The sequence below is a fragment of the Zalophus californianus genome, chromosome 2, assembly GCF_009762305.2.
Source record: "Zalophus californianus isolate mZalCal1 chromosome 2, mZalCal1.pri.v2, whole genome shotgun sequence".
NCBI lineage: Eukaryota > Metazoa > Chordata > Mammalia > Carnivora > Otariidae > Zalophus > Zalophus californianus.
The window spans coordinates 140,286,265-140,301,628 of record NC_045596.1 but is presented as its reverse complement, the minus strand read 5'-3'; the positions used below and the strand labels follow the sequence as shown (position 1 = coordinate 140,301,628).

At 33.7% G+C, this 15,364-nt stretch overlaps 1 protein-coding gene across 6 annotated transcripts in view; it reads right to left on the bottom strand.

The window, feature by feature from the left end:
- TLL1 (tolloid like 1) overlaps nucleotides 1–15,364 on the bottom strand; it is a 215,085-nt gene that overhangs the window by 34,611 nt on the left and 165,110 nt on the right. For 5 of the 6 annotated variants that reach the window (XM_035726294.1, XM_027599787.2, XM_027599785.2 and 2 more), the window contains 4 exons: nucleotides 8,066–8,261; nucleotides 5,840–5,965; nucleotides 3,599–3,759; nucleotides 317–497 (listed from right to left, as the gene is read on the bottom strand). In XM_035726294.1, coding sequence (XP_035582187.1) covers nucleotides 317–497; nucleotides 3,599–3,759; nucleotides 5,840–5,965; nucleotides 8,066–8,261 — 664 coding nt within the window. Of the gene's footprint in view, nucleotides 1–316; nucleotides 498–3,598; nucleotides 3,760–5,839; nucleotides 5,966–8,065; nucleotides 8,262–15,364 lie in introns of those variants that run through there. The other variant, XM_035726295.1, reaches the window with a different exon arrangement.

Here is a 15,364-nt window from a genome sequence, read left to right as displayed (position 1 = left end):
TTGGAAGTCTGGTATCATTATCCCAATACACTTATAAGTCACTGTATGAAAATATTATTGTAAAAATTTGGGGTTATTTGCACTAACCTTTATAATATTTGTTTTTATTAAGTGTTTGACAGCTATATTTCATCAGGTCCCCAATTATTAATATTCTAATTATAAGTAAAAGTATTGTTAGACCTAGGATAAATGTGCATGCATTCTATGTCCCTCCAAGTTATATTTACAGAAAACTATGAAGAGTAGATAACAATGAAAGACAATCCACCTTCAAAGGCCACGATACGCACATGCAGCATGTGAATACTGATACCTGAGAAGAAATGTGCCTTGAAGCCCTTCTTGGATACAGTATTGTCAGATCTGAATTCAATTCTCATATTGTTGAACTGAGATGTGATCACATCAGGCACTTCAGCGCCACAAAATTTGCCATGCAACTTAGACTCAGAGGAAAGACCACTCCAAATCTCCACATAATCGTATTTGCAAACCTAGAAAAGACATGGTTATGAGAGCCACCAGATTTTAAAGTATCAGATGATTGACATTTATTTTTGAAAAGTTCATCATGTTTTTTCCCTCTTTATTCCTCTGGTAGTCAAACTGGAATTAATAGGTAAAGAAAAAAAAATCAGGGAAAGAGTCCAAATATGAGGCATATGGCATGAAAAACAGATTAGAGAATTTTGCTCTGAATATCTCCAAGAGATGTATATACCAATGTGTGCTTGTTTACATGTATTTACAGCATATATCTTTTCCAAAAAAATAGAGTTTAGGAGAACTGAGATGCATATTTGTTGAGATGATGGTGCTGATGGTTACAAGAACAGTATTTGCTGACTTTAAAAAAAAACTGTTTAAATTTTCACTAGGAACTGTGAAAGAACTTGTCATGTACTGTCTTATTTAATGCTGACAATAGTGACATGAAATTGATACATTTAATCTATGAAACAACCATTAACAATGGAAACATTCTTTTCTATGGTAAAGATGAGAAAACTGAGGTTCAGAAATTTCTAAATAACTAGTCCAAAATTATACTTATCATATGGGGCAGTTCAGTGAAAATAGCATGGAGTGTGGCTTGGTCTGGTGCTGCCTTCCAGAAATACTATGTTCTAAACAGAAGAGCATCCTTAGGAAATTTCAAAGGAGACAGACACTGGAGGATACAGTAAAAAGGATACTTTGCCTTTCATATTTATCAAGCAAATAGATATTTCTTAATTTCTTGGAGCTGCCAGACGCTATAAAATTACTCTGGAGCTATGCTGCAGGATTGCAAACAAATAAAAACTCTATGTGGTGGAATGGAGAGGGGAATTCACACTACAATGAAGTAGACTCATTCTGGTTTATATGTAATGCACTAACAACACCAAAATGGAAGAATCTAAGTGAATGCCATGTATTCTTCAGCAATTTTACAGCCTCTAACAAATGTTTCCGTAATACATTTTTCTAAAGTTCCAAAAGAGTACATTCTAAAGAATACATCTTGCATGAATGACCTTATTACATAAATGTGTAATTAGCAAGGTTTAACAATGCATATGATTGAACCCTGGGGCATGATCTGTACTTTGCAATATGTCAACTCAAATTACTGGTTCTTGTGATATTAATTAGGTGATAAATAAGCAAAATGTTGTTAGGAAAAATTTTTAAAAGGTCTTCTATCCACTTTGTTACAGCTGCAACATCTATTTAGAGAGAGCTCTGACATAGGGTAGGAGAATGTTACTGAGGTTAACGTTGTTTGACGTCATCTTTCTTTTTGGATATCAATATAATAACTAAAACAATGAAGTTTTAACTGAACCCAGTAATCTATAAATCAAGTTTTTGCTCATGCCTTTATTTTAAGTAACTAAGACATCAAACCACAAAAATACACAGAATTTTGTAAAAGCCTTTCATATAGTAACATCATTCTAAGTTTAAGAAACTTGGGATATGTTAGAGAGTTTGTCAAGGATCCTCCCAGGAAAAAAGACCACCACCATGGGAAAATGCTTTCAGAATACAATGACCCACTTATTTAAAACCATCTACCCTCCTTCCTCCTGAATATAAACTTCCAGCCTTCCTAGTAACATCTATCAACTAATGAATCAAAATCTCATATCAGTCACAGCTGAATGCTTTAGGGAAAATGGAGAGAGTAGAAGTCACTCAACACCAAGTTCATGTCAAATCACAGAACTGGTAGGGAGATTACCATATTCAAAAAAGGTTGCTCCTATGAAAACTTTTCTAAAAATGCTATAAAAATATTTTCTTCATTTCAATATTTCTCTAAATTTCAGGTAATTATTAAAGGAAAATGGTGTTTCATGTGGACAAAGTATGTTAGAAATATAAATTGCAGTTTTTGCCATCATAAAACTTAACACATGATGTAAGGAGGATCTCAAAAGGTCCACTGAGCTCTAAAATTGTATAATTCTCTGAAATATATAAGTTCATCACATTTTAGACTTTAATTTTCTTTAAGGAAACACAAAAGTCAGCAATTTCTTTTTACCTCAAAGCCATTAGTAGCACTAAAAAAAATGCACATAAGTGCCTTGACTATGATAGAATTAAGAGAAAAAAAAGTCATTAAAAAGAGGTAAAGAAAAGTAGGAGGGGGGAAAAGAAGCAAAGATACATATACAAACACAACATGATGGTATAAAATTCACAAATATTACCAACAATTATTGTTCAGGAGCATAGATATATTTCTGTTTTTTCACTTTTTTACAAGTGTTCAACAGATATATATCAGAGACAAAATAATTTTTGAGTTAATTTTATCATACTTAGAAGTTTTAAATCATGTTCATTTTAAAATAAGCAAAATAAGCACAAAAGTCATTGGAAGAAAGGATATGGAAATTAGAATAAGAAAAGAAAAGAAAGTAGGAAAGTTCAAACAAAACTGAAATTAAGCCAATGTCGACCAATCATACAAAGGACACAGTTCTGAAAGTTCTCCTTTCTAGGCTTGACATTCCATTTGAATTGTGTGTGTGCACTAGCACATAGGAATTCTCAAATAAATGATTTCACTTGTTTAAATGTGGTCACCTGACAGAAAACTGGACCTTCATTACAATAAGTTATATTTTATAAAGGAAAGATAGTGTCAATTAAATGCATCTTTGTTGAGATTAAAAATATACCAGGTTTCTCCTAAGTGCCTATTTTTGTTATGACTCAACCAGTGGATTTTGAATTTTGACAGACTAATTGATTTTTTTTTTTAGAAAAGTCTATGTGACATGAAGCTGACCCTAATTTTTTCATAGTTCTTTCATAAATCAAGAAATTGCTGTATATTAATACACTAAGTAAAACTCCTTCTGGATAATTTTCAATCTCCCAGAAATAGTCTAAAATATCATCCAATGCCAACAGGAATTACAAGCAGTTGTAGAAATGAACAGTACAGCAAAGAAAGACTGTAACATCTATATGATTGTGCTACTGAAATCAATCCTTCTTTCCTTCCTTCCTTCCATCCTTCCTTCCTCCCTTCCTTCCATTTACCAGTCTTCCCAAAACACAATAGAAAAAATTGTATTTATTATTCACTTACTTCATTGCCCTCCAACTCAAAAAACTCAAACTTCATAGAAATTCTGTATTGGGTTGGTGCAACCACCTGCCACACACAGTTTTTATTAGGAGGATACTCCTTGGGCCAGCCTGGAGTGGTTATGGTGCCATTAAGCTTGGTAAGAAGTCCGCCACAAGCCGCTAGAAGGAAAGAAAGTGACAAGGTTTTCCCCTGATAGAGTCATCCCCTTCTTAGCACCTTTCCATTGATAACCAAATATCTCAGCATTGAATTTCAACCATCTTCCAAATTTTTCAAAATCTAGAAAGCTGCAGTCACTGTTCCTTAGTTTTTAGTACAACTATTTTAATTATCTAATCCCATTCATAAGGTGTTAATTCGTAGCTTTGGACCTAAGCAAATTATGGTTGTAACATTTCAGATCACTTTAAAGTTGGAGAAGCAATATAAAGAAAACCGGGTGTCAGTTGTCTTATCTTTTAAATGGGTATAATAATATCTACACCATATGGTTGTTATGAGAATTAATGGAAAGGTAAGCATAAAGCACAATATAGTCCAATGTAGTGAGACCAAAATTAACTGCTTATTTCTTCAAATTCTTGCTCCCCAAGATAAGCAACTCTTGGAGTTACCTGAGCTAGTAAGCAAAATAAACTAGAGTAAATAGGTCATTTTATTTTTTGAAAACTCCATTTAACAACTGTTTTCTTTCCCTTTTGAATGATCTATTTAAAAGGGGTACTATTTAAAATGTTACTTCTCTTCCTTATTGTTAATGAAATTAGCAAAATAAGGGTATCCAAAGCAAGTTAAGGAAAGAGAACCTATATTGTACAAGGTTTGTAATTAATTCCTAGGGAGTCAAGAGTTACCTAAAGTAACTGGTCTCTTAATTTTAATTGCCTTTGTGTATATATATATGTGCATGTATGTGTGTGTGTGTGTGTGTATCTATATATATACGTACATTACTGTATTTATAAATGTATTGTAAAAATGACCTGTACTTTCACATTTGCCGCTTTTTGATGAATTATTATAAAGTAAAATAATTATTTTCAGGCACCGCACAGAACGAATCATCATGCTACTTTGTTATTGTCAGGTATACAATGTTCTCTGTTATAAAGATACTACATTGCCTTCATAACTGTGGCTATTTTATTCTAGTACAGAGAGCAGATTAGTAGTTTAATAGATATAATGGAGACTTTTGCCAAAGAGAAAAGTTTAAACTTTTAAGAAGAAACATAGAGTCTCTGACTTTTTTATTTAGGTCAGTTAAGGGTATGGCATTTATTCATTAAGCAAATAAGTCTGCCACCTTTTCCACCATTATGTCCTGTATTACAGATACAGTAGAGAACAAGGTGCTCATTTTCGGGGAGCTTACATTTACATTTTTGTGGGAACCACCAAAAGTAAACTTAATAAATACATAACTATAAGTAATGTTAAACTGCTACAAGTTCTATGAAGATGATTTTGGCAGACATGTTGAGAGAGTTATGAACAAAGGAGGAATAGAACAGAGGAAGGAAGATCAGTCCATTTATATTGTAACTTAAGTATGGGGCCCGTAATAGAGTGGAGCAGGGGAACTGAGGAGGAAAAAAAGAAGCAGCTTTAAATTCTGAAGGAAGAGTTCATAAGACATGGTAACAAAACGTGCAAGAAATACCATCTTAGAACGTGCAGAGGAAATGGAGAAAACATAGCAAAATCTCTTTGTTTATGAATCATTTATTAATAAAACACATTTAACTCCTGCTTTATGTTTGTGCTAGAAGGTAGAGGTACAAAAGCAATTCAGATTCAGGATTCTGTACTTTAGTAAGGGAGATGTACCCATAACCTAGGCTAAGAAAAGGTAAAAATAAATGATGGATGGATGGGTAAAAATCTAGATCTAGACAGAGATAAAAATACAAATATATAGAGAGATGATATAGATTATAGAGAGAGCAAAAGGGGGGAGAAAAGCATACAAATATAGATATAATAAACAAGGTGGCCTGGTAACCGGAGGAGGAAATGACTGATTCTGTAACAAGCACCCAGGCAAGGTTTCATGTTAACTATGACTACAAACGGAGTCTTATCAGTTGAGGAGAGAGGTTACTGTAGAGGACAGAGGCAGGCAGAGGGAAGGAGAAAGACAGGTATTAAAGAAAGAAGAATGGGGCATTGGGGGTGGGGGTGGGGGGTGGGGGTGCAGGTTCATGCAGGGAGCTCCATGTGCAGATGCGACCCTACCTTCACAGCTCCTCTTGTCAGGTCCCAGCTCATAGCCGGGCTCACACACACACTGATAACTGCCCAGTGTGTTCAGACATCGCTGCTCACAGCCTCCACGGTCAGGTTTGGCACACTCATCTTCCTCTACAAAGATGGCATGAGGGGTAGAGAACAACCAGATAGAGTATTGTGTTTTACATACTAAGGTATAAAATTTTCTGAAAATATGACCCTTAATAACTCTGGATGAAACGAAGACAACTGATTTCTTCAACAAAGGAGCAGGAACGATTGATTTGCAAGCCCTTGATAGATGGAATACAAGAATTCACATCACTTCAATCTAAGAATTGTATAAGAACCAGAAGGACTAAAAACTTAATAGCAATGCCAACTGAAGATCATCTTATCTCTGACAGGTATGTGAGGTTTCTTTTTTTTCTAATTTTAAGGTCAAGGGAATCCTTATGACATAGAGAATGTCCAGAATAAAATAGAAAAACTTATTGAAAAAACAGCTTCACTTGTTGATTTCATAGTATAGTTTGCTAGATATCCTGAAAAATGCTTTTAAAGAAATGCCATTATTAAGAAACAGCTTATGGTGAATATAAATGGAAAGAAAATTCTGAAACCCACTGGACCTCTTTAAATTTAAAGTATTCGGCATTTTTTATATAGACATCTTGATCCAGGAAATATAAAAATTCCATATTTTGTAAATACACACACTATTTTATTATATGTGGAAACATAAAAAGTATATATGAAAAATATATGCTATTAAAACAACATATATGACAATGTATTCCCTAATCTCAATCCCCAGGAATAACCTAGTGTGAGTTGAGAAAATAGCAAACAATATTCTCTGGAGAAATTCTGCACTGGACAATCTCCAAACATTTTTGATAACCAAATATATAAGCATCACAGAGGGGACGCTTGATGGTATGTTTCTTCTACTATAAAATACTACAGAACTAATGCATGTAGATGTACATTTTAATAAATACTTTGAATACATCTAGTAAAAATACCAGGGTTCTCTGCCTTTCAAATCATATGGTGAATACCTAAGTAATTCTCAGGGAAACCCATTATACTGTTCTTTAAATAACGAAAGTGTTGGGCTATTAATCACAGTAAATTTTGACATACACAACTAAATCCATCATTTATTCTATAAAAATCAGTGTAGAGAAAATTTTGTTTTCTCTCCCCATAAAGAGGTTTTTTTATTATGTTATGTTAATCACCATACATTACATCATTAGTTTTTGATGTAGTGTTCCGTGATTCATTGTTTTTGTATAACACCCAGTGCTCCATGTAGAACGTGCCTTCTTTAATACCCATCACCAGGCTAACCCATCCTCCCACCGGCCTCCCCTCTAGAACCCTCAGTTTGTTTCTCAGAGTCCATAGTCTTATTTTACAATGACACACTTAATGTTAAGTGCCTATGAATTTTCTAAATGCAAATTTGATGTTATTTGTACTAAAATGGCTTTCTTTTGGGGTGCCTGTGTGGTGCAGTTGGTTAAAGGTCCTGAGATCGAGCCTTGCATTGGTTTCCATGCTCAGCATGGAGTCTGCTTGAGACTCTCACTCTTTTCCCTCCACTCTCTCTCTCTCTCTCAAATAAATTAAAAAAAAAAACCTTTAAAAATAAATAAGTAAAATAGTTCTTTTTACCTTAGTAATGCACACCAAATATGGGACATGAAAATATACTAAAATTTGGTTCTGTAATTTAAAATTAAAGCTGATCAATAATAATTCTTTGTCAAAAAGGCATTTTAGGTATCAGAATATTCTGCTAAGGAGGCCATACATTATTTCCAATGTGGTGGAACATTATTCTCTATAAGGTGGTTTAGAAATGCTGTCACCTGGAAATAAATTGATGAATGACTTCTTCTGGTTACGAATCTTATATTTATTACATTCCAAATGTTTTCTCCCTGTCTAAATTCCCTTTCTGGATTTTGCCTTTTTGAGTATTTCATAAAAATGGATGGTAGGATATCCTAATGGAATTCTTACCCTGTGCTACAATGTTCCAAATTCCAGTATTTTACCAATAACCTTTTACCATCAAAAATCATTCAAATATCCTTTATGCACAGTGCATTCTTCACTTCCAGTATAACTTTATTGTAGTTCTCTCTTAACTTAATGTTAAATATCACATTTATCCCTAACAAAGAAAATCTCACACTTTAAATTACTTCAAATTACCTTTAAAGAAATTGGCAGCAAACCCTGCCTTGTTCACAGTTCCATCAGAAACAAATTTCATCCACAAGGTATTGGAGGTAGATCTGATATCTTCAGGTTTATCATAACCACAGAAACGCCCTATCAAAGGGCTATTTTCACTGGTTCCATCTCGAACTTCTAGATAGTCATAGGCACAGTTGTCATGTCTTTCAATCTGCAACAATAAAAATATGGGAAGATATATCTAATCAATAGATAAAACAATTTTTGTAGAAAGAGCATTATGTGTTCTCGATGCCATGGTACTGACAGGGTCATATAATAAGTTACACCAAATGAGAGCTTTTCTTGTGAGTGTGCATGGCAATATCTATACCACCCATGAATAAAGGGCCTATTTTTCTGGTAGACAGAGAGAGATACAAAAATCTATGGAACAGTGCATCCACATGCATCACAATCAACAGAAGTTAACTGCCTTTAAAAAAAAATTAGAATGCAAGTAGTAATCCTCTGGAAAAAAGAGTTTAAAAAAAACCAAACTTAAAATTACCATTAAAAATCTGGACCAGATATTCTATAAGCAATGTATAATTTGTTCTGAAACATAAAAATTGCTGATAGTTCATCAACAAAACTGTTATCTTATTCACAGAGAAGCTTGATTCAAATTCTGTTGATAAATATTGCACTGTTTAAAGTTTTAAATCTCTTTTTAAAGGAAAATTTGATAATATAAAATGATATACTTCCTAGTCTATGAAATTCTTTACCCATAGTCAGCATAGCAGTAGATAGACTACTGTATGTAGAATCAGCACTGGCTATTCGTTTCTCAAGGTAATATGGCTGTTCAGTTGACCCCATTTACCCCAACACACTCCTCTTAACCCATATAACCTGCAAGAACTCAATCTCTTTCCTTAAGCAACTAATTGCAAAAAAAAGTGCAGTACTATAAAACTTTATGAAGAACTTCATGTTCATGGACCTATGTTTTGGCTCCAAACTTCTAAAAACAACAAACCAAAATTTACAAATTGTTTTCAAATTATAAAAACAATTTCTAAATAAAATTCTTACTTTTTTCCCACAGAAAATGTGTATTAGCCCCAAACTCTTAAGAAGTTAACCACTTATTAGATATTTAAAGCTAGAAAACACAGGCATCTAAAATTAATAAACAGTGAAAAGTATCACATCTTGTCAACTCACATTCAACATATAATTCACTAATTTATGGAATTCTTTATTAAAAAAAAAATGAATGTCAGAGAGTACATTCATTCCATGGAACCATGACCTGAATGGATGAAACTGCTGGTACAGTTGGTTCAAGAATCTATTTCTTTCATTCTTTTTTTTTTTAATTTATTTTTTGCCAGCAAGAGAGGGAACACAAGCAGAGGGAATGGGAGAGGGAGAACCCTCCTCCCTCTTCCCGTGGAGGAGGGAGCCCGATGCGGGCCTTGACCCCAGGACCCTGGGCCGAAGGCAGACGCTTAATGACTGAGCCACCCAGGCGCCCCTTGAAGAATCCATTTCATGATTTGTCAATACATTACAAATGATAATCTTCAAATTAGATAGCATAAAGACAAATAGAAAACAACAGAGTTTGAAGGACAGATTAGATCAGAACTAATTACTACATTTGCTGCTTCCCTTTTCACAACCACAAATCGGGATTCATTCACTCCTTCAACAAATATTCAGTGCCAATTCTATGCTAGGCACTCTCCTCACTGCTTGGTGTGCATCCTTTAGCAAAATAACAAAGAGCCTCACCCTCCTGGACCTTACATGCTACTGATGGGTAGAGAGTAAACGGATAACAAACAGGATAAATGATGAAATCATAAAATATTAGCAACCAATAAATTCTATGGAAAAATATAAAGTGAAACAAGATGAGAAGTATGAGAAGTGGGGAAGTGAAGGTTATAATTTTAAATTATACCGTCAGTAGGTACTCATTGGGTTTGATATACAAATCTTGTTTTTTTCCTAAAAATGTATTCTCTTTGTGTGTGGAATTTGGGGAAAGAATGGGAAAATGTTCACTATAAAAAGTATCTCATTTTTAAAGAATATTTTTAAGACGACAGCTGTTTAAATAGAGAGGTGGCCTGGGAGAGCAAGCAGTGACACTAGTAACTTAGTCACCAGGGATGACAAGGCCAATCTGACCAGCTATATTATATGCTGTCTTCTCTCAGCTTTTAATATACTCCTTTCAAAATCAGAGTTCTCTATAAATATAAGAACATTTCCAGATGGCCAAAGGCCTTTCTTCGGTCAAGGGGACACATAAAATAATATCCCAAACTCTCCAGATATAGACTTGATAAAAGAATAAGCAACACTGAACTAGTGACAAACTGTAGAAAATAGCAAAAGCTCTCAGCAAGCTCTCCTCACCTGCCTGAGTGGCACAGAAAGAACTGCTCCTGACTCAGGAATCATTTTGGAAGAAAAGGGAAAGAATGAATCAGAAGAAGAAAGGAAGTGAGAATACACAATAAAGAAGCTGCTTTTCATAGGTCAACTAAGAAAAATAAAATTGGTTTATATTATAAGCCATACTAGAATAAAAAATAGGCTAATTAGAAAGGGTTTTTTAATCACTATTTTGAGGAGATAATGGCTTTCAAAAATTACTATATTAACAAGGACATAAACAAGATAGACACTACCAAAAACGAAACCAAAAAAATTGTATTTCTTCAGTGGTTAAAAAGAAATAGAATAATGGATATTTCCCTGTACATAAAATTCACTCTGTTCTTTTAACAGGTATATAATAGAGCTCTTTAAATTTTAATTTAAAGTACCTGCATATTCGCTGGTTACTTAGTAAAAAATTAGAGGTTTAAATATTTTAAATGATAAAGTAAATATTTCATGGATAAAATGCACAAAAATGGCCAGTTTTAAGATTAATTCTACTGGGCGCCTGGGTGGCTCAGTTGGTTAAGCGACTGCCTTCGGCTCAGGTCATGATCCTGGAGTCCCAGGATCGAGTCCCACATTGGGCTCCCTGCTTGGCGGGGAGAGCGCTTCTCCCTCTGACCCTCTTCCCTCTCGTGCTCTCTATTTCTCATTCTCTCTCAAATAAATAAATAAAATCTTTAAAAAAAAAAGATTAATTCTACTGGTACCTATTTATGAATTATTAATTACTTACATATTAAATATCATGCATTTTGTGTTAGGGGTAACTCAATAGAAACTTATACTGTATTTTCACAAAGTAAATGCCACAGTTGTTCAACTGTCTAGAAAATAAAATGTACCTCATATATATGAATTTAGGATATTTAGAAATGCATTATCCTCATACAACAACACTCCTAGATATCTTATTAATGACCTCAATGATCTTTACATTTTTCAGTTTAACTGCATTAGATCTAATTGCAATGCGAGCACAATGAATCTATTGGTCTTAATTATAATTACACTTCTTCAACTACATCTACACAAGAGTAATGATGGTGAGCACAAATGAAAGTTTGAGTTCTTTTAATTATGTCATTTATGTAACATTTTCTCCAGCTATATCAATTACTTCATAAATTAATCTACAGAATAGATAGAAATAAATCTGATTGAAGCTAAAAAATGGGTAAGTCGGGCACCTGGGTGGCTCAGTCAGTTAAGCTTCTGCCTTTAGCTCAGGCCATGATCCCAGGGTCCTGGGATGGAGTCCCACATTGGGCTCTCTGCTTGGCAGGGAGTCTACTTCTCCCTCTGCCCCTCCCCTCTGCTTGTGCGCTATCTCTCTCAAATAAATAAATAAAATGTTTTAAAAAAGTGGGTAAGTCCATTGGTGTTTTGCCAGTAAGCTCCATGAGAAAAAAGAACACCAAAGTCAATGATTTATAAAAACAAAAAAAAGAAAAAGCAGTTTCTTCTTGAGTTACAACATGGACACAGTTCATATCTGGAACCTGAATGCAATGTCATGCACAATTACACATGTAATAAATATATTTTGATAATGATGATGCTGATTTATTACAGACTTTAAGATACTCAGAGCATAAACCATATACAAATGTGGCAAGTTTATCATAATGTAAACAGACCTAATATGTACATATAGAACACAACGAAACTGATAGTAAGCTCTGAACAGTTTTTAGGAAACTGAAATTTAAATGACATTGGAAGTAGATTCAAACACACAAAAAAGGAAGAGTGAGTACAAAGATTAGCCAGAAGGGATTAATATTACATTTCATTAGTATGTGGAGCTCATGCCTTTACCAGCAGGTTAGAAAAGAAGCATGGAAAAGCTGAGTGATGTTTATTTAGCAAGAACTAAAATAAATTAAATACAACCTACAATAGCCTCTCATTCTAAAACTGCAAACTAGTGCCGAGATTTGTGGCAAAAAGAAGGGACCATGCCCAGACGTAGGATTCATTCGTACACTCTACCTTCATTTTATAATCAAATTTCCAAATAAATATTACAAAAACATCTACCTAATTATTTGTAAAAAGCTCTGAAAAGCCCAAACTTTCTAGACAATGATTTCAATAAAAGATCTACTATACTCTGTGAAAAACTAAAAATAGATTGAAAAATTCTCCATTTGATTCAACAATCCCACTTTGGGGTATAAATCTAAAAAACTGAAAGCAGGGTCTGAAAGAGATATTTGTACCTTCTTGGTCATACCAGCATTATTCACAATAATCAAAGGTGGAAACAATCCAAATGTCCATCAATGGATGAATGAATCAACAAAATGTCAAATATACATGCAATGGAATGTTCTTCAGCCTTAAAAAGGAAGGAGATCCTTTCATGTGCCACAACACGGATGAACCTTGAGGATATTACCCTGAGTGAAATAAGCCATTCACAAAAAGGCAAGAACTGAATGATTCCACTTACATGAGGTATCTAGAGTAGTCATATTCATAGTGACAGAAAGTAGAAAAGTGGTTGCCAGGGGTTGGGGGTAGAGGAGAGTTGTTTGGGGTATAAAGTTTCAGTTTTGCAAGACGAAAAGAGTTTTGGAGACCGGTTGCACAATGTGGATATACTTAACACTACTGAACTGTACACTTTAATTTTTTTTTTTATTTTATCGCTTCTTGGCCTTTTGGCTAAGATCAAGTGTAAATTTTTTTTTATTTTACTATAATAATGAAAACAAAGCTCTCCTATGACTGTTAGAATGTAGTTTTAAAATATAATTAATGTAATCAACTACGTAAATGATTAAACTTCTACAAATAATATAATTTAAAATTGTATACACAGGGAACAAAGCTAAAGTCATTATTTTTTGCTTTGGAGGAAAAAATGTTCAAGAAAAGTATGACTAAAAAACACTGTAGATTAGCATTCGTCATTAAAAATTAATTTGGGGAATTTCCATATCTGTGTGGATTCCACATATATATATACTACTACATACACTCTTGTTAAAATGATAAAAAAAATTAATTAATTTTAATAATGGGAAAAATCCAGCAAAGGCTAAGACATAATGCTATGAACAAAAAGAATTTTGTAAAAAAGGAGAAAAGCTTAGTAATAGAACATTATTTTAAAATTTGTTACTATCATATTTAATATTGCATTATTTAATATTATTTTAGTATTACTATTTAATATTAATTAATATTAACACATAGATCATTACAGTTCAAAAACAGAATATATACATTCAACCATGTGACAATGAAAATCATGAGTCTGGGTTAGGTTTATTTTCACGTGACTTGAGTTTTTTAATGCTACCATTTGAGTTTTTTCTTTCATGACACAGTTACTTTTACATCACTCTTAAATTTAATAAATATTCACTAAAAACTTGTTATTGCCAGAAAATATACAATTGACAGTGTATAAGCAGTGGTGAATATAGCAGACATGTCCCTGACTGACAAACATATGTTGATTAAACAACACGAATGCACAAATGAAGATAGTTATAAAGGAAAAGAATTAATAGTATGAGAGAATATAGATGCCTCTCTCCGGTACATGGGTTCAAGAGTGCAGAGGCCATGGAATTGATTTCAGTCACAATGCTACTAATTATGAACTATGTGACCTTGGGCAAGTTTATTTAAATGAACACATGCTAATCTTTCAGAGTAGAACTATAGCCTAAACCATAAATCTGAAGAGCTACTTAATTCTCTTTTAAGTCATCAACTGGTATATATATATATATATATATTTTTTTTTTTTAAGATTTTATTTATTTATTTGACAGAGAGAGACACAGCGAGAGAGGGAACACAAGCAGGGGGAGTGGGAGAGGGAGAAGCAGGCTTCCCGCTGAGCAGAGAGCCCAATGCAGGGCTCGATCCCAGGATGCTGGGATCATGACCTGAGCCGAAGGCAGACACTTAGTGACTGAGCCACCCAGGCACCCCTGGTATATATATTCTTAGCCAAACATCCAAAAACAGTGCATGGCAAACAGAAAAATGTTAACTAATTAAGATCTCTTTGTCTTGGCTTCCTAGGTCATTTAAAAGACTACTTAACTTAAACAATATAAAATATTTAAAGGAATTAAGGGGTTACTTTTAGTCAGGCAATCCTCGAAGTATCAAGATAAGAACTTTTGTACATAGTTTACAATTGTGCAGCTTGCGGTAATGATGGGTAAGACTATTAAACATTTGTGATTTTCATAAAGGAAGTATAACCAAATCAGAGTGTGTAGAAAGTCTGACAAGTACCTCAAACTTAATCCCACTTAAATTAATGTATGTGGGGATTTCAATGTAAACATAAGTAAGCTCTGGGTTTATTTCACTTCTTTTCTGCTTTATTGACATTTCTTTGAAGTTGTTACTATAAACATTTCCAGTCTCCCAAACTTTTTCCCTTCTGTATTTCTGCAGACTGAAAGTGCTCAAGCAAAACAGTAATATAGAGGTTTCTTTACAAATAACTCCAAAATGATTTCTGACATAATCTACCTCCATGTACAAATCCACTGCAGTATCGGCCTTAAGAAGCAATGCGTCAGTAACTACTAGAGAAGAAAAAGGTTCTCAAAGGTATAATTACAGATGTATCAGAACTCTATTGACCTCCAAATAGTATCCTTTCCCGTTCAAAGATACCTGAAATTCATTAACAAAGACCCTTGTTCAGATTTTCTTTCTGCACTCACGTTAAAATCTAAGTAACATGAGAAGAGATAAAGTCACAACATAAATTCACAGAAAGGTATAAATAACAGATAACTATTAAGTTCTTTATGGTAGAGTTCAACAAAAATGATGGACAAATTTGTCTTAAGGCCCTTTTTATCTGAAAGGGGAGAGTGT